The following is a 24,959-nucleotide window of genomic DNA, read 5'->3' on the forward strand; positions in this document are numbered from 1 at the left end:
CGGGGCCTTTCCTCTAGGAAATGTTGGCCAGAGAAGTGGCGGCTCCCTGATGCACAGTGGAGGCTGTGGGATGCTTGTGGAAAGGAAACCTGCTCAATTCTCTTCTCCTTGGGGGTTTCCTGCAAGTGTCTGACCACAAAACCCTTCCCCAGTCCATGTGTCTCGTGCCTTCCAGGCAAAGATGATGTCCCATGTGGCTTTGGTGTCCACACTGCCCAACGTGTGTGCTAAGCCTTCTCTCCTGGAGAGGAGAGGATAAAGGGGTCTGGGCTGGGTGTTCAGAGGCCCGGCATGCCTGGTCCTTAGAAGGTGCCCTCTTACCCCTCTAATTCAGTCCTGGGGCTCTGCTCCCTGCTCCCTGTCTCTGGCCCTACCCCTAGATGGGGCCTCATGACTCATTCAAGGGCTCCCTGAGGTTTACTGCAGGGGCCACCAGCTGACTAGCCTGCCCGCTGGACCCAGGCTCTCCCTGTCCACCTGCTGGGCAGTCCCCTAGAGCTCAGAGACCCTGCTCATGGTTGCTCCCCATGGGCCCCTTTGCCAAGGCCAACTGATGGGCATCCTGGAGGTGCCACCTGCCTGCCCTGACTCATTCTACCTGCACCAGAGCCTTGGGGGTTTGCCCATCTCACCCCACCCCACCCTGATGAAATGTGCTCCATCCGAGTGCCCACCAAAGGGAGGGGTCTGACCCCAGGAGTGTCTGGGTCTACACCCTGGTCTGCAATGCATATAGATGTTCAGAGCAGCTCACCAGGGCAGCAGTCAGATATTCACTGTGAAATGTCAAACCCTGCCCAGCCCCAAGGAGACAACAAACAAACAGCCAGTAAATGCCTCAGCATTAAACATTTCTTGGCAAAGGCGGGATAGTCGATTTTGACACTGTTAAGAAAAAATACAGCCTAATTTCTGCTCGAATGCACCAAATTTACTGCCTAGGTTCTCATTAACTACTGTCAAGGGAAAAGCAGATAGACAAGATAGATTATGAAAAAATTACTTTTTTAATGTACAAAAAGACTTATTTACAAGTTGAACATGTCATCTCAATTCATAGCATGTAGAAAAAGCTAAAAATGTTTTGGAGATATAAATTTGGCTGGACGACTCACCTGCAGTATATCCAGGGATATCTTCCGTACTGAATAGATACAGGTTGGGACTGGCAAGGGAAATCCTATCTCAGGAAGGTCATGACCACACCGCAGAGCCACAGACCCTTAGCAATGTTCCCTGGCTTTCACTTGCACTTGGCCTTGTCTCCCGACAGAGTTTGATGTGCTGGGACGCAGGGGGCCCAGATAATGATGTTGGCCTTGTCCTCAAACTGTCCTAAGAGGTTCCTCATGGAGGCCAAGGTCACAGTCAGAGTCACACTCTGAGTGGTGCTGTTTGGCAAGGTTGCCACACATTCCCCATGAAAAGGTTTGGGGTGTGTGTGTATGTGTGTGTGTGTGTGTGTGTGTGTGTGTGTGTGTGTGTGGTGGGGAAGATGCACCAATTCACCCTACAGTGTGTTCAGGAATGAAGTCTCCTGAAGCCATTTCCAGGTGGGTCTTGGTCACACTGAACAGGGAAATTCAATGACGCTCCCTCAGAGTCCTGAGGATCAACCCCTTCCCCTTTCTACCCCCAGTCACACTACCACACACGTCATCATTCTCTGCCCAGTGACTTGGTGGGCAGAAGGAAGGGAATCCGGAGGATACCAGGCATGCACACTGTGGCTTGGCGGAGAACACTGGGCTGCTGGTGAGTGCTGGGGGAGCCTGCGCTGCCGTCAGGCCCTGGAGTTTTTCGTGGTAAAGTGGGTGGACACTGCATTGGAGAAACAGGACTGGGTAAACATGCAACTTCCTCTTCCTACTGGGAGATCCCCAGGGTGGCCTGAGGCTGGGTCCCCAGGGTGCACGCTCACTTCTCGAGGCCTCAGTCTATCCCTAACCCACAGTGGCTCCAGCAGCCCCGAGGTATTTAGAAACAAGTCTTCTTTTCAGTAAGGGCTACATTCTACATGCAAACACTGTAAACACGGTCTGAAGAGGCCAGGGCAGCTTCTGGGCTTGTCCCGAGGAGTACATTTTTTTCTTTCCTTTTTCTGGTGATACTTACATACTTTATTCATTCACATACACTTGGATGGGCTGCCAGTCCCAGGCTCGGCTTTATGGGGTAGAAGAGCCAGCTCTACCAAACCTGGAATCAGAATGTGCTTCTGAATCCTCCAGGTATAATCTGTGTTTTTCCTCTATGACAAGGGACGTTACAGACCCCAAGAGTTAGGATCATAGAGGAATTCAGGTGGATCAGGAATTCCTTTTCCTTCCAAGTAGCAGAAGCAGCAGCTCATCTTTCCGGAGCAGAGTACCCAGTATGGCGTTCAGATTCAAACCCAAACGCTCCCTACCGTCTTTCTGCATATCCTTGGAAAGGCTTTGGCCAAAGTAATCCCGCGTTAGCCGAATGTCAGCCCTGAAGAAGCCAGAACAGACTGGTCCTGTAAGCACCAAAGGCTGGAAAGCACTGTGTGAATGAGTTTTGCATTCCTTCCTGTCCTATGGACTTTTTTCATTGTTCTGAGGAATAATCCAAAAGACCAGAGAGGATGCCCATAAACCTTCTCTTACAACATCTGTCATCTGAAGCGGCCATTGCGCAACAACCCCTCAAGCCTATTTAACACTTTTTTGGAAAAAGACAAAACAGCTGGAACCCCCAGGCTCTGGGCAGCGATGACCCCTCTGGGTGCACTCAGCGCCAGGCGCTTGGGGCTCTAGGTCATCATGTTCAGGAACTTGCTCTCCTCGGCAAGGCTGGTGAGCATGGAGCTCATGTCTCCAACAGCCATGTTGCTGATGCCTGCGGGGATGGAGGGCAGGGTCAGGGAGTTTCGGGGGGTGGTGAGGCGGGAGGAGTTCTGGGAGAGGCTGTGGAGGAGGCTGGGGCTCAGAGCACCCGAGAACAAACTTGAGTGATCGCCATCATCCATGATGGCATCAAAGTCAATTTGGGGGGCCTCCAGGAGCTGGGAGTCTACAGTGCTGGACACCTGGTTGACCCCTGGTGAGGGCAAGGGCTGGGGCTGGATGCTGTCCGGACAGGCCTGTGGCTGTGGTGGCTGGGACCGCATGACCTGGCAGCCCCCGAGGTTCTCCAGGCCTCCATCCTGTTCGTACATGTGGATCTGGCCGTAGTAGTAGAGCATGTTGTGGGCCGGGGCCCCACCTGTGTCCTGCGGAGGCGGCTGGGGAGGCATCGACCCCAAGGTGCCCATCGCTCCCTTGGGCACAACTTCTGCTGTCTCCTGACTGGATGGCATGGCAGCCATGGCATGGCCTGTGGCCCTGGCATAGGCCAGCTGCTGCTGCGCAGCACGTACCCCACGATGGCGGCCAGCAGGGCTGGGCTCGAGAGGAGGCCGGGGCTGCACTAGACCAAAGCCTGCTGTAGCCACCCCCATCGGGCCTGGTTGGGGTTCCATGAAGCCAGGCTGGCGGGCAGGCAGAAGGCTGGGGACCTGGTGGTAGCTCTCCTGGCTCATGGGGGCTGCCAGGTGATGGCTCTGCTGTGGGTAGCTCTGGACTGGGTGAGGTGGTGGCACTCCAGCCAGGGCTGAATTGGGGACCCCAAGTTCCCTGTGGCGATTGCCCATCATGGTAGGGTCAGGTGCAACTTCTGTCTGCTGAGGGTGCCCCAGATGCCCTGGCTTGGCTGGCATGTTGCTGCAGGATTGGGGGAACTGGCTGAAGGCCCCACTGACGGTGCTGGGGCTCAGCTGGGGGTGGGCTTGGCCATAGCAGGCATGGGGGCTCATAGCGGTGGTCATGCCAGGACACTGGCTGCCGGCCACTGGCTGCCGCGGCTGCTGCATGTAGTTTACCCTGGGGATGCCCTGGGAGGGGGCTCCGCTGCGCGGCTGAAGGTGTGGCTGTGTGCTGTCCAGACCCCCAGGGCTCGCCTGTAGGCCTTGTGGACTGTAGCCTGGGTACTGGCCAAAGGCAGGCTTCTGCTGCACCAGCGCCAGGTTGCCCTGAGGAAACGGTGGAGGCTTCACCTGGCTGGCCAGGGCATCCACGGTGCCGGAGCTCACCTCGTTCCACTGCACAGGCATGTTATTTTTGTTCAGGCTGGAGGGCGCCCCAAAGCCTAACTGGCATTCTCCCAACACAGGCGCGGAGGGGCCCACGTTGGAGTCTGCAGCCACCAACCTGCGCTGGCCGTGCAGCCCCGGGCTGGGCAGTTTAGGGTTGTCAGAGAAGCCAGTGCTTTCCATGGGATATACCTGCCCGGCGCCCTCGTCCAGAGTGCCACTGGCGTGCGCCTTGATGTACTGCACCACGTCGTCGGGCAGCACCAGGTCGTCCTCTGGCAGCCCCAGGTCAGCCTCGGGCCCCGGGCCGTCGGCCCCTGCCGCCACGGCCTCCATCGCCACGTTCTCGCTGATGCTAGGCGGCCGGGGCGAGTAGGCGCCACGGGCCAGGCCGCCGTCGGTGCTCGGGTGGCTCTGCAGGCGGAGGCCTCGTCTGTCGGCACACGGCGGCAGTGGGCCGGGGTTCACGTTGTGGGCACTGTGGAAGCGCTGCACCCGCGGTAGGGCCAGGGCATCGGGCCGCCGCACAGGGTCGCTGGCCCGTCTGGCTCCGCCGCCTGGAGCCTCGTGCGGGAAGGCGGGCGCAGCCCCCACATGGCCGTGGCCATAGGTCGGCCCGTCGCTGCCACGCCGCGGCACCAGCGGGCGTGGGCAGCCGGCGGGCAGCGCGCGCTCGGGCGCGTCCAGCAGCGCTAGCCTGGTCCGCAGGCTCATGCGCTCCAGGCCTGGTAGCGGGGTGGGCGGGGGGCCGCCCGTGGCCGCAGCGTACTTGGCCCGCAGGCTGTACTGCTGCGCGGGCGTGAGGTTGAGCAGCCCAGAGCCGCCGCTGCACTGGCTGGCCTCGCTCGAGCGCCGCGACGCGTCCGTGGAGATGGGGTCGTAGGAGTCCGCGGAGCTGGCGTTGTGCGGGCGGCCAGCGCCCAGGGGCGAGGCCTCGCTGGAGCGGCGGCTGGAGAAGTAGGGGGAGATGCCGGAGGAGCGGCGGCTCACGGTGTAGGCGGAGCTGACGGTGCTGGTGGAGCTGTCGCGGCGCTCCTGCAGCTGGCTCAGCATGGTCACCTCGCCGGAGGACAGCTCCGACAGCCGAGGGTTGGGCAGCAGCCCCGCGGGCCCACCGCCCCCACTGCCGCTGAAGTTTTCCAGGATGGAGCCTGCGGGAAAGCAGAGGAGTCAGCACCGGGACAAGGGTGGGTAGCTGCCTGCTTTGACCATGCTCAGTCATCGCACTGGGCCTGGAGCCCGAGAAGAGGGACTGGAACACAGTACACTCAGGAGATGCATGTTTTCTCTCTTTCTCTTTTTAGAGACAGGGTTTCCCAGGCTGGCCTTGAACTCCTGGGCTCAAGGGATCCTCCCTCCTCAGACTCTGGAGTAGCTAGGGCACACGTGTGCCACCATGCCCAGTGAGCAGATGGTTTTTCAATTAAGCAGGAGAAGGAAAAAGCAATATGTAAACAAATGGTGGCACTTATTGAAAGGGTAGGCAAGGGGAAGCCAGGAGGCCTAAGTCCCTATCTTAACTTTACCATTATCTGTCTGGCCTTGAATTCTCCTTTCTCTGGCCCTCAGTTTCTCCAGCTGTAGATAAATCTGTCTCTCCATAGGACTGAGTTATGCAGAGGAGGGGATGAGCGGCTCAGGAAGGCGCAGGTTGGTCTCCTGGCACTGTACCCTCACAGTCCGTGGAGATGTTGCCACCTGGGCTCTCCTGAGATGGAGTTTAAGGAGCAGGCTATTACAGGGAGTACTCTGAGGTCCATACCCATGGAAGGAAAGACAGGCTGCAAGAGTGGGCAGAGGAGAAGTGAGCCCAGGAGGATCTCACAGGGAGCCCAGGACCTCCAATGGCTCTTCAGTGCTGCCCTAAGTTGGGCACCTCTCTGAGTCTCATCTTGATGGCTGGGCCTTTGCACTTCTGTAGAGACCAGTCACTGCATGTGGGCCTGATGGGAAGGGGTGACCTTGGGTGGGGCATCTGTCTGCAACCCAGGAGATCCCTGTAGGGGGCTGAGAGTTCAAGGCCATTTACCGAGAGTCCCCACAAGTTGGGACGACAAATCCTCCCTTCAAGTGAGAGCAGGTGGTACATCAGTGTCGACCACAGTGGGCAGCCCGGCACAATCCTGGGACAGAGGCAGTACCTAAGACATGCTCGCTAAAGACGCCTTCCATCTCAGAGCCTGGCCAACACCTCTTGAGGCTGAGCACAGCGCCACCTCCTCCATGAAGTCCTCCCGGCTCATCACCAGCTCAATGTGCTTTCTCCTTCCTCTGCACAGCTCTACCTTAAGCTCTGGCTTTGGTGGGACCTGGCTCGTTCTGCAGTAGAGTGTGAGTCTGGTGGCACAGCCTTCTAACCATACACTTATTTGGGACTGGAATTAAATGGCTCTCCTGCCTAGGGCCTTTGCTATGGTGCCCACAGCAAGTGCCCAGTCAGTGAATGAATGACTGGGTGAGGACGAGGATGATGTGCGCAGGGTCTGCTTGTTTTGGGGGATTACAGGGACTCAGCGTGGTGCAGCTGAAAGAGCGTGAGCTTTGGAGCCACACAGACCTAGGCTAAATCTCACCCCTGCCATGGATTTGGGTAAGGCATTTCACCTCTCTGAGCCTCAGCTTCCTTTACTGTACTGGGCTGGTAAGATCCTGTAGGCAGCCAGTGAGATAGCACTGGTGCTTGGTGGGTGCCAGCCTAGTTGGTGCTGCCCCACACTCGCTCTTGCCCCATCTGCAAACCCCGGGCCTTCACTCACCACTTCCCGGGAGGGGAGGCAGCTTGGTGTTCCGTGTGTGTGGAGTCGGCCCGGCCCATGAGCAGGAGTCCTTGAGTGACCTGAGCTTCTCCTTCTTGAGCTGCTCGAACCGGTGCATGGTGGTCATGTGTTTGCGCAGCTGGAGGCCACCAGCGGAGGGGGCAGCCAGGGCTGAGGTGTCAGCCCCTGGGGGTGTGTCATCCAGCGCCGTCAGGTCTCCCAGGCTCCCGGGCCCCGTCCCCGGCATCTCCACGCCACTGTCATTGTTGGGGGCACTGCCCAGCGGGGAGGGCTCGCTGCTGCAGGAGGACTGGGCCCCGGGGCTGGACTGACACAGCTGCAGGGACGAGGCGAGAAGGCACAGACTCAGAGGGTCTGCACGGGCACCACACCCTTGCGCACCCTGGGGGGCTGGGGGTGAGGAGAGGAAGCTGCCTTGCGGAGGAGCATGTAAAGCATCATGAGTCTGTTTGCTTAAAATGGTCAAGTCACTTCACTTCTCTTAACCTTGGCTTCCCCAACTAAGAGATGGACCTGAACTGATTCCGGTGCAGTTAGTGGATGGATGGACAGCACGCAGCATGCAGAAGGCACCCAGTATGGCACAAAAGAAGGCACTTAAACACTGCCACCAACAGCCATGTACCCTGATGAGGTGGGGAACGAAAGCCTGCTGACGTGGTGGCTTCAACCAGACAGGATGATCTCAAAAGGCCAGGGGCAGGTTGTTGGAAAGGGAAAGGATGACCAGGGAGGGGGACCTGTGGGATGCAGCCCTTGTGCAAAGGGCCACCCCAAAGCAGCCTTCCCTCTGGGTTAGGTGGAGCGGGGCAGGGAGCTCACGGCACATGTACAGTGCAGAATACCACAGAACTCGGACGACATCCACAGAACTCGGATCTGGGCCCAGATGAGGCCTGCACCAGAGGCACCATCTCTGGGTTCATTGTTAGGCCAAATGGCCCAAATTCAGCTTCCTTGGGAAGCTGCGATCTTCCTTCCCGGGAGGATACAGGCTTCATGGGAGCAGGGTGTGGTCCATGGCGCCATCCACATTCCTCTGCTTGGCCCTCAGGACCTTCTGCAGCCTGGACGCATGCCTCCCTGTCACTCTGTCCCTGATACAGCCTGGCGCCCCTGCTCCCCACACCTGCCAGCTCCACTCCGGCTGCCAAGGCCAATGGCCCCACCTGCAGTGCCCTACCGTGTGTGCCTGTCCGGGCCCACCTGCCTGGACCTAGGAGGCCTGGACTGACAGGTGAGTCTCTGCCAGGCAGCAGCATGGACCGGCTCCCCAGCCACCCTCACTCCCTCATCCCACCCACACACGCCCAACTCCTTGGCTCACCTCAGTACCGTCTATCCTTAGGGGAGGTACAGTCGGGAAAAAGAGATGGAGACAAAGAACAGGTGGTTAGAACAAAAGGAGTGGACGCCAGAGGGGTGGGGAGGCAGAGACAGGACAGAGGGGTGGGGGTTGGCAGCGGCACTTGGGTGCCGGCTGGAAAGGCAGACATGCAGGGGCCGCCCCCGCCCTGTGCAGGGCCACCGTACATGGCATCAGCCCTGTCACTGAGGGTGCTGGCACACACCCAGTAAGAGCCTGGTCAGAGCTGAATGGGACCTGGACAAGATAGGTTTCACGTGAGGCCCAAGCTGGTGAAGGGCGAAAGCCAAGTTGGAGAGAGGAGGGACATCGCTGTGCCCTTAGAGGGGGGCCTTAGGACAGAGGCCACAACTGTGGTCGGGGGTGGCCCTGGGCACGGCTATGGAGTCGCCTTGCGTGGCTGGGCTGCCCAGCTCCGCTTACCCCGGAGCTCTCGGTCTTGATGGCTCTGACGTGCAGGCAGTCCTCCACGGCCTGGCTGGTGCTGCTGGCCTCGGTGCTCTCTGGGCCGCCAGGCTCGGCGCCGGCCTCACTGTCCCCATTCTCTTTGAGCAGCGGTGTGCGGAGGTGCACGTCGTTGCGCTGCTTCTTGGTGACGTGGGCATCTGGGCCGTGGACCGTTTTCACGTGCTTCCGGAGAGAGCTGGGGTCTGTGTATCTCTTGGTGCAGCCTGGGATCTTGCAGATGTAGGGTTTCTGGGGAGAGAAGCAGGCCTGTGTCATGGATGGGGGTACAAGGATCAACTCTGAAGGGGCACTCTCCCTGTTCTCCTAAAGCTACCCACGTCCCTCAGCAGAGCCCAGCTGGCAACGTCAGTAGGTGTTCTGTCGAATTGGCAGCCAGTGCTCTGTGGATGGTGCCATGCAGGAGCCTGGCCTTAGCCTGGCTTGTCTGGCACTTGTTCGTGCAGTTAAGCACATGGCCAAGGGGGGTCCTGCCACAAGAAGCTGGGGACATACATGCCTCGTGTAATCACAATGCTGCCTCTCAGTGAACAGGACAGTGGGGTTTTTAGTACTAGTAGCAAGTGTACGAGCTCAGTGTACCCTGTGACAGCACTAGCACCCCTGATTTCTCTGATGAAGAAAGGCAGGATCAGGGAGGCAAAGGAACGGGTTCCAAGTCATCCAGTAATGGGGTGAAAAAAACCCAGGATTTCCGAACCTCAGTCCTGGACTCATAAACACACACACACACACCCCACACCACGTCTGCACAAAAACACACACTTACAAACGTGCACACTCATATCCACATACAGATACCCACACCCCTGCTCCCCCACATCTATACACACATACATAATACACTTACAAACACACATACACACATGTGCACACACACTCCCCTCTAAGGCTGGCTCTTGCCCATAGAGACTCTGAGGGGTTCAGATGCCTTTGAAAATTCCTCTCACTTAGGCCAGGTGCAGTGGCTCACGCCTGTAATCCCAGCACTTTGGGAGGCCCAGGCGGGTGGATCACGAGGTCAGGAGTTCGAGACCATCCTGGCTAACACGGTGAAACCCCGTCTCTACTAAAAATACAAAAAAATTAGCCAGGCATGGTGGCAGCGCCTGTAGTCCCAGCTACTCTGGAGGCTGAGGCAGGAGAATGGCGTGAACCTGGAAGGCGGAGCTTGCAGTGAGCCGAGATTGCGCCACTGCACTCTAGCCTGGGCGACAGAGAGAAACTCCGTCTCAAAAGAAAAAAAAAAAAAGGAAAAAAAGAGAAAATTCCTCTCACTTCTTATAAGCATTGGAGCAAATTCCCTTTGGGGTCCAGGATGTGTCTAAGCTTTTAAAAACATACATTTCTGAGTAAGCCTGAGCGACAGTAATTGTGTGGCTGGGCCAGGACACCACTGGCTCTTGCCCCGCTTTCTCCCTGGTTCTCTCAGCCCAGATAGGGGCTCTGCCTACCCAGGGTGGCAGAGGCTACTCTATGCCCCATCTGCTGGGGTTGACCGCCACGGCAGGCCCAGGCAGCACTAACAGCTGGAGCGTGTCACTGCTGGCTGCCCAAGCCAACAGGCCAGGGGGCTGCCAACAAATGCCACACTCAGACAGCACTGCTCTGCTTCCCCCAGGCAGCGGGGCAGCTGCTCCCCAGTGGGACACCTGCTTGTGGTGGAAAGGGAATTTGGGGGTATGAAACAGTGATCCAGGGTGTTTTCACAGCTGCAGAGGATTCATCACTCATCTGGCACTGGGGTAAGTCACTTCATCTCTGAGTCTTCGTTTCCTCATCTAGGGGATGGGGAGGCAGAACCCACCCAGCAGCCCCAAGTAATAGGGACAGATGCATGTGAAGCACTCTGAGATCAGAGGGGCCACTTCCCTGCCTCAGCCTCAGCTCCCGAGGACCTCATGACAGCCTTTGGGGAGGGCACTATTATATTCATTATAGAGATAAGGAAATTGAGGCACAGAGAGGGTCAGTATTCCATGGGACCTCATGGGGCATCTTTTAGAGGAAAGGACGTGGCACAGAGAAAGAGACCGGTCTGTCCAGGTCTCAGAGTCCTGGTCTGTGTCTGAGGATGTACAGCTGGTCAGTGGTGGGGGCAAGACACCAGGCACCTGGCTATCTACTGGCCTACAGACGCCTGGAAGCCATGGGATGTCAGTGGGGCTCCCGTGTGCATGCCCAGCGCATGCCCTGCGGGGGTACCTCATTGGAGTGGGTGCGATTCTGGTGCTTGGCGCGGTCCGAGGCGTTGGAGAAGGCTTTGTTGCAGCCCTCGTGCTCGCACACGTATGGCTTCTCCCCGGTGTGGGATCGCAGGTGTGTCTTCAGGTTCTCCAGGCGGGAGTAGGCCTTCGAGCAGCCCTCGAACTAGAAGGAGGTGGTTCAGTCAGTCAAGGCACCCCAGGGGGCCCAACCTAGAGGCCGGCTGCTGCTTCCTTCCCACCCCCTCCTCTGCTCTGCTCCACCCCATCAGCGCACTCAGAAGCAGGCATTTTAAGGATATTACTTTCCTTTCCTGAAAACATGGAAAGGGCTGAAAAGTACAAAGAGAAAAACGAAAACCACCGGTTGCCCAGGGGCTGCCACTGCTGACATGTGGTAAGTTTCATGTCTGGTGACTCTGCAATTCATCTCCCCATGTCTTTAAAACCAAAATTGGGAACATATCAAGTATTCAGTCACCAGTTTTTAAATCAGCAGCATATTCCCGTATCATTAAACTCTAAACTATTACTTTGAACTGTTTCCCAGTACCACTCTCGATTAGAATTTTTCTGTGCGCTAAAATGTGCTGAGAATAAAATTCAGTCTTCCAAGTCCTTAAGTGAGTCGGCCACCCTCACCTTCACTCTGGACACGCTGGTCTCCTTTCAGTTCTTTGACTCCACTAAGTTCTTCCTGGCTTGGGGCCTCTGCATACTACTGACTCCTCTGGCTGGAAACTTCCGCAGCCTCCTCCCAATCCGGTTCCTGGCCCAGGTCCCTCCCTCTCAATCTTTTAGGTCGTCTCCTCTGAGAGCACTTTGATGATATTCTCAATCACAACACTCTATCCTCTCTCCTTTATACCCCTTGGCTCGATTTATAATGATCTGAATCATTTTGTTACCCAGCGTTCTTACTAGAATACCAGCTCCACAGAGCAGGAATCTTCTGGGTCATGTTCATTGCTGTCTTCCTAATATTTAGCACCTAAGCACTCAAGAAACAATTCTGGAAAGGAAGGAAGGAGGAAAAGAGGGAGCAAGGGAGAGAGGAAGGAAGGAAAGGAGGTGGGGAGAGAGGGAAGGAGGGAGGAAGGGGAGAAGGAAGAAGAGATCATTGCAGGAAACTGCAGCTATTCCAAAGATACTGCGGTTGCATTGAATGGATGTATGCAAACCGCCCTCAGGAGGACACGTACACCCCGGCAGGAGCTGTCTCATTCCTCCCATCCTCTCCTTTATTCCTGACCAGTCTGATTGAGCACGCTTGGCTCCAAATGCCTTTTATCTGTTTCCGCAACTCACAGCTCATATCATCAAAGGGCTATGGTTTGCCAGTACTGAGGATGTTAAGAAAATAACTTGTTGCAATGAACCCCGAAGAGCCAGAACAATCTTGCAAAAGGAGGACAAATTTGGAGAACTCATATGTCCCAATTTACTTCCTACAAATTGACAGTAATAAAGACTGAATGTGGTACTGGCATAAAGAGAGACATAGAGATCCAGGCAATACAACTGGCAGTTCAGAAAGAAACCCAGACACTTAAGGTCAATTGATTTTTGACAAGGGTGCCAAGACCATTCAAATGGAAAGAACAGGTTTTCAACAAATGGACTTGGACAACTGCATAATCATATGCAAAAGAGTAAGTTTGGATCCCTACCTCATACCATGTACAAAAATTAACTCCAGCTGGGCGTAGCAGCTCACACCTGTAATCCTAGCACTTTGGGAGGCTGAGGCAGGTGGATTACCTGAGGTCAGGAGTTCAAGACCAGCCTGGCCATCATGGTGAAACCCTGTCTCTACTAAAAATACAAAAAATTAGCCAGGCATGGTGGTGCACGCCTGTAATCCTAGCTACTTGGGAGGCTGAGGCAGGAGAATCGCTTGAACCTGGGATGCAGATGTTGCAGTGAGCCAAGATGGCGCCACTGCACTCCAGCCTGGGTGACAATGGAAGAGCTATATTATAAAGCTCTCTATACACACATATATTTCTTTCTTTTTTTACTTTTTAAATTTTTCAGAGTGCCAGTATTCAATATTTTTATAAATAAAAGTTTAAAACTATAAAACTCTTAGAAGAAAACATAAGGGTAAAGTTTTGTGACCTTGGATTAGGCAATGGTTCCTTAGCTATGACGCTAAAAGCACAAGGAATTAAAACATTGTACAGCCTCAAAATTAAAAACTTTTGTGCTTTAAAGTATCAAGAAAATGAAAAGAAAACCCAGAGAATGGGAGAATTATTTGCAAATCATATATCTGATAAGGGTCTAGTAACCAGATACATAAAAAATTCTTACAATTTAACAACAAAAAGACAACCAGATTTCAAAATGGGCAATATTTGAGTAGACAGTTCTCCAAAGAAGATACACAAATGGCCAATAAGCACCTGAAAAGGTGTTTAACATTATTAATCACTAATTAGGGAAGGGCTAATCAAAAACACAATAAAATACTACTTTACACCCACTAGGATATGGCTAGAATAAAAAAGGTAACAACCAGTGTTGGTGAGGATTTGCAGAAATCAGAACTCTCATTCATTGTGGGTGGAAAGGTAAAATGGAGCATTGATTTTGGAAAACAAACCAGCAGTTCCTCAACTGCCATATGACTCAGCAATTCTACTCCTAGTTACACATACCCAACAGAAGTGAAAACGTTCTGTCCATATAAAAACATGAACACACATGTTCATAGCAGCATTATTCATAATAGCCTCAAAGTAAATACAATGCAAATATCCATCAACTGATGAATGCACAAACAAAACATAGTCTATCCATACAATGGAATATTAGGTAGCCACAAAAAGAAAGAAAGTACATGTGCATGCTACAACACAGATGAACCTTGAAGACATGTTAACTGAAAGAAGCAAGACACAAAGGCACATATTGTATGATTTCAGTTTTTATGAAATTTCCAGAATAGGCAAATCCATACAGGCAGAAAGCAGATTAGTAACTGTCCAGGGCTGTGGGAAGGAGAGAATTAGGAGTGGCTGCTAATGAGTACAGGGTATCTTTCTGGGGTGATGAAAATGTTCTGAAATTAACTAGTAGCGATGGTTGCACAAATCTGTGAATGTACTAAAAACAATTAAATTGTACATTTTCTTAAAAGGGTGAACTTTATGGTATGTCAGCTATTTCTCAATAAAAAAAACTGACTTGCCAACAAAGGTAGCATATTTCATTGGATCCCGGACACCACTGATTTTAAGACAGTCTGACTTCAGAGATGTTAAGGTGAAAATAGAATGTATGCCTTAGAATCTATGAAACAAGAATTCACAAAGAGGAGTTCCCAGATGTTTCAGCTGCAGCTAAAACCACGTCTGCTTTTGTGGGGCAGCAGTTTCTGTGTTTTTAAAAAATAGTCTCTCCAACTAATAGTCATAAAGCCTGTTGACCTCTAAAGGAGACCGTAGAAAAGGTCTTATCTTTGAGCTCATTAAAAAAACAAAACAAAACAAAAGAAACACTCAGCCAGGATCTGTGGCTCAAGCCTGTAATCCCAGCACTTTGGGAGGCCGAGGCAGGCGGACTGCTTGAGCCCAGGAGTTCAAGAGCAGCCTGGGCAACATGGCGAAACCCCGTGTCTACAAAAAGATACAAAAATTATCCTGGTGTGGTGGCATGTGCCTGTAGTCCCAGCTGCTCAGGAGGCTGAGGTGGGAGGATCGCCTGAGCCCAGAAGGTAGAGGCTACAATGAGCTGCCTGGGTGGCAAAGTGCGACTGTCTCAAAAAACAAACAGAAAAAACGCTCAACCCAAATGAGTTTTAACCCATCATTGCTCAAGCTCTGAATTACCACTAATGTTTTTTTCTCTGCAGAGTGCTATGAAGCGGTCCCTCCGCCCAGTGTCACCCAGCCAAGCAAACTTCAGGATGCAGATATGCCTTTGGACTCACAATCACAGACACACCCACACACCTCTGCCGTGCTTACGGAGATGCTCACGCCCACAGAGCAAGTCCATCAAGGTCTGGGATGCCACGAGGCGAGGGGCCTCCAGGACCCAAACAGGCAGGGTGGGAACAGGCTCCGGTCCCAGAGCCCCTGCTGTGGTCTGTTCCACCCAGGTGTGCCTGTGGCCAGCCACCTCCAAACACGATCCCCCTGGCCTGGCTGAAGGGCCGGTCCTGACGACGCGACGGGGGTGGGGAGAAGGCCACTCACCGTGCACTTGTGAGGCTTCTCGCCCGTGTGCCGCCGCATGTGCACCACCAGCATGTACTGCGCCTTGAAGGGCTTCTGCTCCCGTGTGCAGGCCTGCCAGCGGCACACGAACTCCTTCTTCTCCCCGTGGATGTGCTCGTTGTTGATGTGCTGCGGAGGGACATGCCCAGGAGAGGGTAAGCAAGCCCAGGAGGCCCACAGACCTCCGCCTGCTGTCAGTTGACCACCCGCCCCAGCATCCCCCCAACCCTCCCCGACCTGTGTGCAGACCTCCCACCCTGCTGACCACGCCTATTATGTTCCGACCATGCTCCTCATTGCCCATCCCACCTACTATATGCAGACCACTGACCCAACACGCCCACCCCTCCAAGCCAGGCCGCGCCTCCTCATGAAGCATCACTAGCTGCCCTTAAATGAAGGCCTACTGCGTGCCGCTTATCTTCCCTGCATTTTCCAATCCGTCATCAAAGTTACCATCTATACTGGGCAAAGCCATCCCGTGCACCCCAGCCTGGGCTCTGGGTTCTGGTGTGATGATGCTCCCAGGCTGCAAACAGTAGGCACTAATTAACTGCAGCGAGGCAAACGTACCCATAGTGGGTGCATGAGAAGCTTCTCCTAAGCTTGCTCCTGCTGTTTCAGAGGTTTGTAAATAACGTCTTTTGTTATAATAGAAAAATAACACATGCTTATCTCTATTTTTGGCATTGACCCATGAGATAACGGCTTTGTCCCCTTTCCACAAAGGCACAGAGAGTTCAGTGGCCTGCACAGGGCCCTGGCCGTCGGCGTGGTGGAGCCACATCCTCTAGGACCCACACTGTCCAATGCAGTGACCACTTGTCCCATATGGGGCTCTTGCACACTTGAAATGTGGCTGGCCTGAGCTGAGATGGGCTAGAAGTACAAACTACACACCAGTTTCAAAGACTTAAAATGGAAAAAAAAAGATTATACAGTATTTAGGTAATTTTGTTTTCTATTGACTACCTGCTAAATGATAATATTTCAGACATATCGGGTTAAATAAAAATATTAAAATTAACTTCACCTATTTCTTTTTACTCTTTTTTTTTTTGAGACAGCGTCTCGCTCTCTTGCCCAGGCTGGAGTGTTGGCGCGATCTCTGCGCACTGCAAGCTCCGCCTCCCGGGTTTACGCCATTCTCCCGCCTCAGCCTCCTGAGTAGCTGGGACTACAGGCGCCCACCACCTCGCCCAGCTAGTTTTTTGTATTTTTTTTTAGTAGAGACGGGGTTTCACCGTGTTAGCCAGGATGGTCTTGATCTCCTGACCTCGTGATCCGCCCGTCTCGGCCTCCCAAAGTGCTGGGATTATGCACTCCTAGGAAATGTAAATTACATGGGTGGCTGGCATTTGTGGCCTGCTATATTGTTCTGCTGGACATTCTCCTGTGGACCTTTGCCACCAAAAGAGGCTGTCCCGAGAGCTGGGCATCAGACACTGGCAGCACCTTGCCCCAGAAGACAGAAAGCTGCCAGGCCCTCATGCCCTGTGCAACTGGCCCAACTGTCAGGCATACAGATGCCCCTGCTGGAGCATGTGAAATCTTCAGCACTTTGAACTTCCAGGGAAATCTTATCATATTAGCCTCACTTTCCATTTGTAAAGCCTTTCAAATGATAAAAATGCTTCCTGACAATGCCTTTCAGTTTTTTCTTATTGGTTTACTTAGCAACAAATTGTTAATAATCGACCAGGGGCTCCAGCTCGCCTGTGCGCCTGCTCCATCCATCTTTCCAGAGAGCAGAGAGAGAGAGAGAGAGAGGAGAGACAGAGCTGGGTGAAGGGGTCTGTTTTTTCTAGGGCCTGGTGGAGATGGCCACCTATAGCTGCAGGACAGTCCAGGGCACAGGCAGAAGCCCCTGGCTAAAGCCCTCCTTCCAGGTTGGGGACCCTCGGCATTCATTTGAGGAATTCTGTGCCTGCTCTTCAGGGCTGACCCACTTATCACAGAGCACGTCTTTGACATCCTCATCTGCATGCTCTGGCTTTGGCCTTCCCCTGGCCTGAGAGGCTGTCCCTCTCTCCTCCTTTCATATAACTGATTTGTTCTGCAACTCACAGCTCCACGGTCCCTGCTCCATCCAGGGCTTGTGTACCCCAAAGAGGTGGTACAAGTTGAAAAATTAAGTTTGAGATCCAGAAGGGGTTAGATAAGACCCTGCTTCACCAGTTCTATGTCAGCTGCATTCGTTTGCTGGGAAGTTCTGGTCTTCTGGGTGAGAACTGCGTTTGGGAGGAAAAACTCCAACACAAAAGAAACCTACAGTATTTGGGAGGAAGTTGCATAAGTGGAAGAAGAAGAGGGAGTCGGCGTGTCCTAAATGCTAAGTTTACAGAGCTGGGGAGAAGCAAGTGCCTTTGGGACAGCTTCTGAATATGAATAGGAGACATGTGCATGTGTGTGCACGTGCGTGTGTGTCTGCTCTTCCCAGCAATCGAGCTACTAATTTAGTGGGTTCATCTTTACAGATACTCACTCACCAAGGAGTGTGTGCTGGGGAGTTGGGAGGGGGCTTTCTTGAATTTAAGTTCTTCTCTGGATGGAGAAGAGAGAACCACTCAGGGCTGGTGTGGGGAACAGGCAGGAGGAGGAAGGAGGGAGCTGCTAGGTGTGGAATGCCTGTGAGCCACTAGGTGCTGATGAATATGACTGACCCTCCTGTGGGGCAGCATCAATCCCCTTGATAGGAAAAAAAATGAGGCTCGCAGAGGTGGAGTCACTTGGCTCAGAAGCACTCAGCTGGTTGTGGTGGGGGCAGGTTTGGAGCCAGGTGTTTCCCGTGCCAAGCCTCTGCTCTGCACACTGCACACATCAACCCTGTCTGCCACATAAGGGATGCTGTGGTATGAGAGTTTGGAGTGAGGACCAAGAGGCATACCCTGAAGGGCTCACCGGTTCCCATGGTCCTCTCTAATCACCTGAGCTGTCACTACTCAGGCACTGTTAAGCAGCCTCCTCTCTGATCTGGGTAGACGCCCACCTGCACCCATATCCACTGGGTATCTGTGAATAGTCCCTAAAGGACAGGATCAACTCCTTCCTTCATGGGAGAAGCTTCTTTCACTTATTATCGTGTAGATACTGGCTGGTTTAATCGTATTTCCCTCTTTGCACTGGCTACTAGGAATCTCAGGAAAAAAAAGTGTATGTAGAATATAGCTCAAAGCACTCGGTTTTTAATACTAACTCTATTCCTTGTTTCACTTTATTGTTCTCTTTTCCCTGACAGTCTCATTTACTTATTTTTTCTTTTAATCTCTCGTATTACATAGGCATTGGAAGCCATCTTGAAAACAGGCAGGGCACACGTAAGTAATCACGCCTCCCACTTGCAGGGGATGTGGCCCAGGCATCTCTGGGGGTCTCTTCCTCTAGCCCCTTCTGTCTAGTAGAGGCCCTGGAAGGCTCAGCATCCTGCATGGCCTGGGCCGTGCCCTGGTTGGCCAGCTGCTGGGGTTCAAAGGCTTACGTGCACCAGCTGCTCCTGGGTGTCGTACTCCTTGGTGCAGTCTTCCCAGTGGCAGTTGGTCTCATAGATGACCACCTCAGCCTCCTGCTTACAGTCATCTCTGTCCAGATCTTCCTTGAGGTCAGCGAGCTGCTCCTGGGAAAGGGGAAGGGCATACCCACATGAGCCGTGTCCAGACACCTGGCCCTGAAAAGAGGTCGCTGTTAGTCCCATGCAAGGACCCTGGGACCCTGGGCTGTTACAGGTGTGGATGCAAGTATGTGTGCACACACACAACACATGCACACACACACACACACACACACACACACACACACTCATCAGCCTTTTTAGCTCCTTTCCTCAACTCAGCCCCGTCCACAGCTCTCCTTGTCAGATGGCCTGTCCTGGGGCCCCTCCTCCTTTCTCTCCAGTGCCCACTTGTCATCATCAAGGTGTTCTGTCACACCCTGGGTCTCCTCCAAGCCAGGAGAACCGGAGAACGGCGGGGCAGGGACTTTTGTCTATTTGGTTTGATTTCCGCTGTGGGGAACCAGTTTTCACTGCCACAGCCCTAACGCGTGGGCATCTGCATTCTTGTACGATAGGGGGGATCTGAGGCCCTCCTCATGAATACACAGTGAGCTCGAGGCAGCCTAGGTCTGGACTTGAGTTTCCTGACCACATTAGGGCCCATGTGGCCATTTTAATGTGGTGAAGGAAAGTCCCCCGAGACATTCTTTCCCCTGATCATAATGCCTGAAATTCCCTCACCTGATCACAGGTACCTGAAATTCCTGTCAAAAAGGACAAAGTCTTTTTCTCTCAAACTGGCAACAGACTGAGAATTAACCCACAAGACCATCCCTACCCTCACTGATGCTAACCAGGGGCACCCTCTGAGCAGAGGACATGAGGACAGGCAGGAGGTACCTGCCTGGGATTGGGGCACAGGGAGAGGCTCAGATACCCCAAGTAGTGACGGAAAGTCCGCAGAGGGCCTACAAGGGCTGTCAAGGACTACCCAGTATTCCACTGTTCTGCTAGGCAGGCTGGGAGCAAAGCCAAGCCAAGAGGCAGATGCTATCAAGACTGGCTTCACATTTCAAACTCTCTCCAAAAACGGCAGGAAAACGTCTTTCAAAATAGCCTCTGGGGAAAACACGTATAGTCAGGCTCAGGGGGATGAAGGATCTCGCCCCATAGTCAAAAGGCCTAATGCCCACTGGCTCCAGGGACTCCGTGAGTGGTGCCACAGCTGCCCAGGTCACGATCTCAGTCCTAGTGCTGAGTTCCTTTCTGGGAGTGGCAGAAATTAGCCTCAGGACGCCCTGCTGTCAGTGGAGACTCAAACCCTACCTGACTTTCCATAAGAGCCGCAAAGACCTCTTCCAAGAAGGGCTTCTGGTTGTTTCTCAGAGGATCTTTCAATGAATCCACTTGTTCCGAACAGGAAAAGCGACAACATGTCGTACAATAGCTCCAGGGGCTATACTGGGACCAAATCAAAGGAAGGTGTGGGAGCATTTACTTTCCAGATCTTTAGCAACGGGATCGTCTGGGGGCTGTCGGGGTGAGACCATGGGGAGAGTGGACCGGAGAGCCTCTTATCACCCTCTCCACTCTTTGAGAAAACCTGGAAGTCAATTTATTATTTCTACCGGCTGCGTGCCCTGGTCACTCCAGAGAAGATTTGGAAAGCTGATGGATCACACTCCAATCAGGGGGTAGCACAGAGGCAGGTGCACTGGGCATCACTCTAGCCTGCAGTTTTGAGGGCTTCAGTAGAGAGGGTTCATTATGCTGCTTCTTCTGCCAATAGAGAGAAAGCCCAGCCATCCCACCTTACAAATGAGTCAGGGAGTACTTGGTCAGTGAATCAGGACACTGAGTGACAGGGGACAACCTCCTCATGATAAACAGCCTTCCTTGCACTGACACGTGTGCAGAGCCAGGCTGGACAGGCAGGAGGCCCTGTGTGGCCCACCTGGGTTGGAGGGCGGGCATAGGGCCCTACTGGCGTGTGGCCATGGGGCTCCCAGGTGCTCAGTGCCTGCCTGCCGGCCCTGTCCTCACCATTCTGGCATGTTTGTCTTCCCTGGATATGTGCCGTCCTCATCAATTTCATCGGCCCCCGATGATGCTCGGCCTCATGGAAACCATGCATCATGCTGAGACCGGCTTTGGTGTCAGCAAGGGGAGAATAATTTGTCACCAACCCCTCTCTTTGCCTGACAATAACAGGAGCCAATATTTCATGAAAATTAAGTGCCCAGAGAATGCCTGATGGTTCACAGTTTTGATAAAGGATGGTCGGCAGATGCAGGAGAGATGAGGATAGGAGGCCCCGAGCATCCTTGGTGTCCAAGCTGTGGCTTCTGTAGTAATAATGGATGAAGACTGGGCCACCGTGAGAGGGCTTGGGGGACCAGGCGCTTACTTACCAGGTCAACAGGCACGGCATGCCCTTTACAAGACAGGCCCCTGTCCGGGAGTGGGGGCTGCCTGCACGCTGTTTTGGAGCAGAAGATTAAGTGGCAAGGTTTTCAAAAGGATCAGCGCAGGGTCGGGGCCACACGACAGGCCTGCACTGGGCTGTGGGCTGCTCTGCTCTTCTCTCCCCGCTTGAACTTGTCCTATCTTCCCCACTCACCACGCCACTCACTGACTCAAATGTGCATTGAATCACTGGAAAATACTATGTCAGTGACTGCACACTTGCACAAACCCTGGTGGCACGGAACCCAGTCAGGCCCTTCTCCCACAGTGCCACCTCTCCAAAGCTTAGAGTGCAGACAGGGAGACAGGTGTGCACACAGCACATGCCCTGAAGTGACCGCTGAGCTAGGCTGGGTGTGGGGGCCTGGAGCTAAGTCCTCTTAACCCAAGAGAATCAGGGAGGGCTAAAGTGGCAGCGAAGGAGCCAGGGTGGGGTAGAGTTCCAAGAGTGAGAGTAGCCTAGAGGGGCCTGAGCCATTCCGGGCACGTGAGCAACTCAGCCAGGCTGTGGCTGGTGCTGTGCCCAGGTCAGGTGCGGGGAGAGAGACAGATGCAGCCTGAGATAAGAGGGATGGCTAGGCAGAAGCCCATTCATTCGCTCATGCATTCATTCACCATGTGTGATGGGAACGTATGTCCAGGGTGCTGGGCACACAGTGGTGAGGGAGTCACAGCTCAGCATTCCCACCCAGTCCTCCCTGGGTCACTCATTCATCCATGCAGGCAGCCAGCCATCCGTTCACCAAGGGTATAGCCCCAAGGCAGCCCACAGGCCTGGTCCTAGCTGGAGGAAGGTGGTGCGGCTGGCAGCAGGTTACCTGCGTCAGCGCCAGAGGGGAGGCCGGCCGCAGGCCCTCAGGCTCGGTCTTGACCTTGCTGCGCTTGTGAATGGCGACAGGGTTGACGGTGCTGCTGACGGCTGACTCACTGCTCTGCTTGTTCTGAGGACGGGTGCAGAGGACAGACTGTTACTCAGGGGCAGGGCAGGATATCCCAAATTCCTTTGGACTTTACCTCTAGAATCTCTCCGCACAGACCATCTGGGCTAACCCTGTGTTTAAGTATCAGAAAGAGAGTCCCCAGCTCAGTCCTCCTGTCAGGGACACATGTCCTGCTACAGGAGGGCACCCAGACCTGGGCATGCCCACCCCCATCTCTCCATCTCCGCCTCCCCAAGACTTCTGGGAAATGAGAAAGAGACCTTCTCTTTGGAAAACTGGGGGTGTCCTTGCCCCTGTTCTGACCAGGCTCAACTTCTCACTGTGGGTCTGAGAACAGGGCCTGGCCAGCCCAGGACACAGCGGGCCAGAGCCTGGTTCCTCAGAAGGGGCTAGAGCTGAAGCATCAGGCGATGTTTCCAGAGCTGACAGCCACTGTCATGGGGAGGCTCTGGGGAGCCACTAGGAGCCCTGGGGTGGAGAGGGAGGACATTCTGGAACAGAGGACGCTTCTAGAGGACATGGTGTCCTGCCTTCCTTCCAAGGGTGCAGCCACATCCAGGCTCTGCCATTTGCCGGTGGGTGGCCTGGGGTGGTCCCTTCACCTCTGGCATCATCGTTGTCCGTGCTCCCAGGATCAGAGCCTACGTGGGCTCTGCACCCACGAGCTCGTTTACATACACAGTGACCCCACCTAGGCGTCAGGAACCCCACTTAGCAGATAAGTTAGCTCAGGCTGCGAGAGGGAAAGAGATTTGCTGCTTTTAGGCGAGTTAGGATCCCAAAGATGGTCTGACTGATGCTAAGGCCTGTGCCTTTCCATGTCCTTATCTGTGAAAGAACACTTCATTTGCCAAATAATAACGGTACCTAGGATGTGCCAGGCACCGTACTAGGATGTCCAGGCACGCTCAAGGCCCGTTGGAAGGGTCGAACGAGGCAGTGTGTGAAAGCCTGCTGTAAATGCACGCTCTACAGTGAAACTGCAGTGTTATAATGATTCACTCACCCACCCATGCCGTGTGCTGGGCACGGAGGACCTCCACGGTGCCAGGCCCTGGGAACTCGAGGCTTTCCCCATCTATTCATTATGCTTCTTGGACGGGAGACAGCAGAATTGAGAAGCTGGGAGCTTCCCATGGACTGAGCCCAGGTCTCGCCCTTTCCATAATGTGGCCTCTGCTCAGAAGGCACCCCAGAGGCCAGACGTGAGCCCAGAGGCCTCCACAAGTTCTTAGCACGAACTGGCAGTGAACAGCCCTCATACGTCCAGATGAGTACCCAGTGGCCATCCTGGTCCCTGCACCCACCTACCTGGTTGGTGTCACTCAGACAGTTGCTGCTGCTGCTGAGCTGGGTGGGCGTGGCATTGACGGAGGTGAGGGCCATGGGCTGCTGGGCCAGGAAGGTGGGTGAGGGCTGGATCAGGGGTGGTGTGTGTCCAAAGGCTGACCCCAGACCCCTCTGCTGGCTCAGAATCTGCTGGTAGGCCACGGGGTTGATGGGGTGGGGGAAAGTGAAGGCTGGGCTACAACAGAGAGCAGACAAGGAGGTGGGGGTCGGGGTTGGGGGCTCTGTTAGGCTGACACTTCCTGGACAGAGAGAACCTTGCGCAGGGGATAGGGATGAGCACATTGCTAGCCCCACCATCACTGTGGCCTCCTCACTCAGGAACCAGCTGTGGCTTCCTACTGTCTGCCACTCACCTTTTGTGATCAGCTCCTGGGTTCTGCCCCAGGATGTAGCCTCCACCCTTGGCAGGCTGGCCCCAGCAGGGACCAGGCTCCGTCTCACCCCACACCCCGGCCCCTCCACTGCTGTAATGACACCTAAATGCATGCCGGCATCACTGCTCCCTGACCACGTGAAACCCAGGAGGCCTCTGAATCCTGTTCTAATGGCCCCTCATCCGGGAATCATGCCCTGAGCCCTCCAGCTTGCATTATTCTCCTCTTCTTACTGCACTTCTAGGCTCTGTCACACCACGTGCGTAAGAGCCACCCTTCACACTGTAGGATACCGAGGAGAGACTGGTGACCCCTGTGATTGAGCCATAAAAGACACCGTGGCTTCCTCCAGCTTCCTCTCGCATCACATGCTGCAAGGTGGGCTGGGACCCGTCTGCCATGTTGTGAGGACACTCAAGCAGCCCTAAGCAGAGGCTCACAGACGAGGGACAAAGGGTACTGCTGAGAGCTCTGTGCGGGGGCCATTCTGGCCCAGCCACACCTTCAGCGGGATGAAGCACTGGCTGACAGCTTGACTGTGGCCACCTGAGAGAGCCGGAGCTCAGCCTGTCTCAAATTCCTGACCCTCAGAAATGAGGTGAGATAACAATTGTTTGTAGTTTTAAACTGCTACGTGTTGGAGCAATTCATTAGGCAGCAAAAGATAAGAGGCTGGGTGCGGTGGCTCAAGCCTGTAATCCCAACACTCTGGGAGGCCGAGGCGGGCGGATCATGAGGTCAGAAGATCGAGACCATCCTGGCTAACACGGTGAAACCCCGTCTCTACTAAAAAACACAAAAAACTAGCCGGGCAAGGTGGCGGGCGCCTGTAGTCCCAGCTACTCGGGAGGCTGAGGCAGGAGAATGGCGTGAACCCGGGAGGCGGAGCTGGCAGTGAGCCGAGATCCGGCCACTGCACTCCAGCCTGGGTGACAGAGCGAGACTCTGTCTCAAAAAAAAGAAAAGATAACAAATACACTTGTTATTCCTTCCGTCTCCAGGTCGCTGGGACAAACTCTCCTGACATTCCTCACACCTCCTGGCCTCTCCCAGAGGCTTTGGGGAGGCATGTGAGTTTCAGTCAAGCCGGCTGGGGTCTCAGTCCTCAGAGAGTCTAGAGTCACACAGAGGGGAGAAGGGTGGCTGGTGTCAGTGAGGTGTGGGTGTGCCACGATGCGGCTACAGAGGGAGGAGACCTGCGGGCAGC

At 54.2% G+C, this 24,959-nt stretch overlaps 1 protein-coding gene across 5 annotated transcripts in view; it reads right to left on the reverse strand.

Annotated features, from left to right (window-relative positions):
* Positions 1-988: 988 nt before the first annotated feature.
* The window catches only part of GLI2 (GLI family zinc finger 2), a 259,017-nt gene continuing 235,046 nt past the window's right edge, over positions 989-24,959 (reverse strand). For 4 of the 5 annotated variants that reach the window (XM_045366945.2, XM_045366942.2, XM_065525370.2 and 1 more), the window contains 8 exons: positions 23,340-23,553; positions 21,906-22,028; positions 18,610-18,744; positions 15,111-15,260; positions 10,907-11,071; positions 8,660-8,932; positions 6,850-7,186; positions 989-5,244 (listed from right to left, as the gene is read on the reverse strand). In XM_045366945.2, coding sequence (XP_045222880.2) covers positions 2,777-5,244; positions 6,850-7,186; positions 8,660-8,932; positions 10,907-11,071; positions 15,111-15,260; positions 18,610-18,744; positions 21,906-22,028; positions 23,340-23,553 — 3,865 coding nt within the window. In that variant the 3' untranslated portion in view covers positions 989-2,776. Of the gene's footprint in view, positions 5,245-6,849; positions 7,187-8,659; positions 8,933-10,906; positions 11,072-15,110; positions 15,261-18,609; positions 18,745-19,947; positions 20,571-21,905; positions 22,029-23,339; positions 23,554-24,959 lie in introns of those variants that run through there. The other variant, XM_074008581.1, reaches the window with a different exon arrangement.

Source organism: Macaca fascicularis, chromosome 12 (assembly GCF_037993035.2).
Source record: "Macaca fascicularis isolate 582-1 chromosome 12, T2T-MFA8v1.1".
Lineage (NCBI taxonomy): Eukaryota > Metazoa > Chordata > Mammalia > Primates > Cercopithecidae > Macaca > Macaca fascicularis.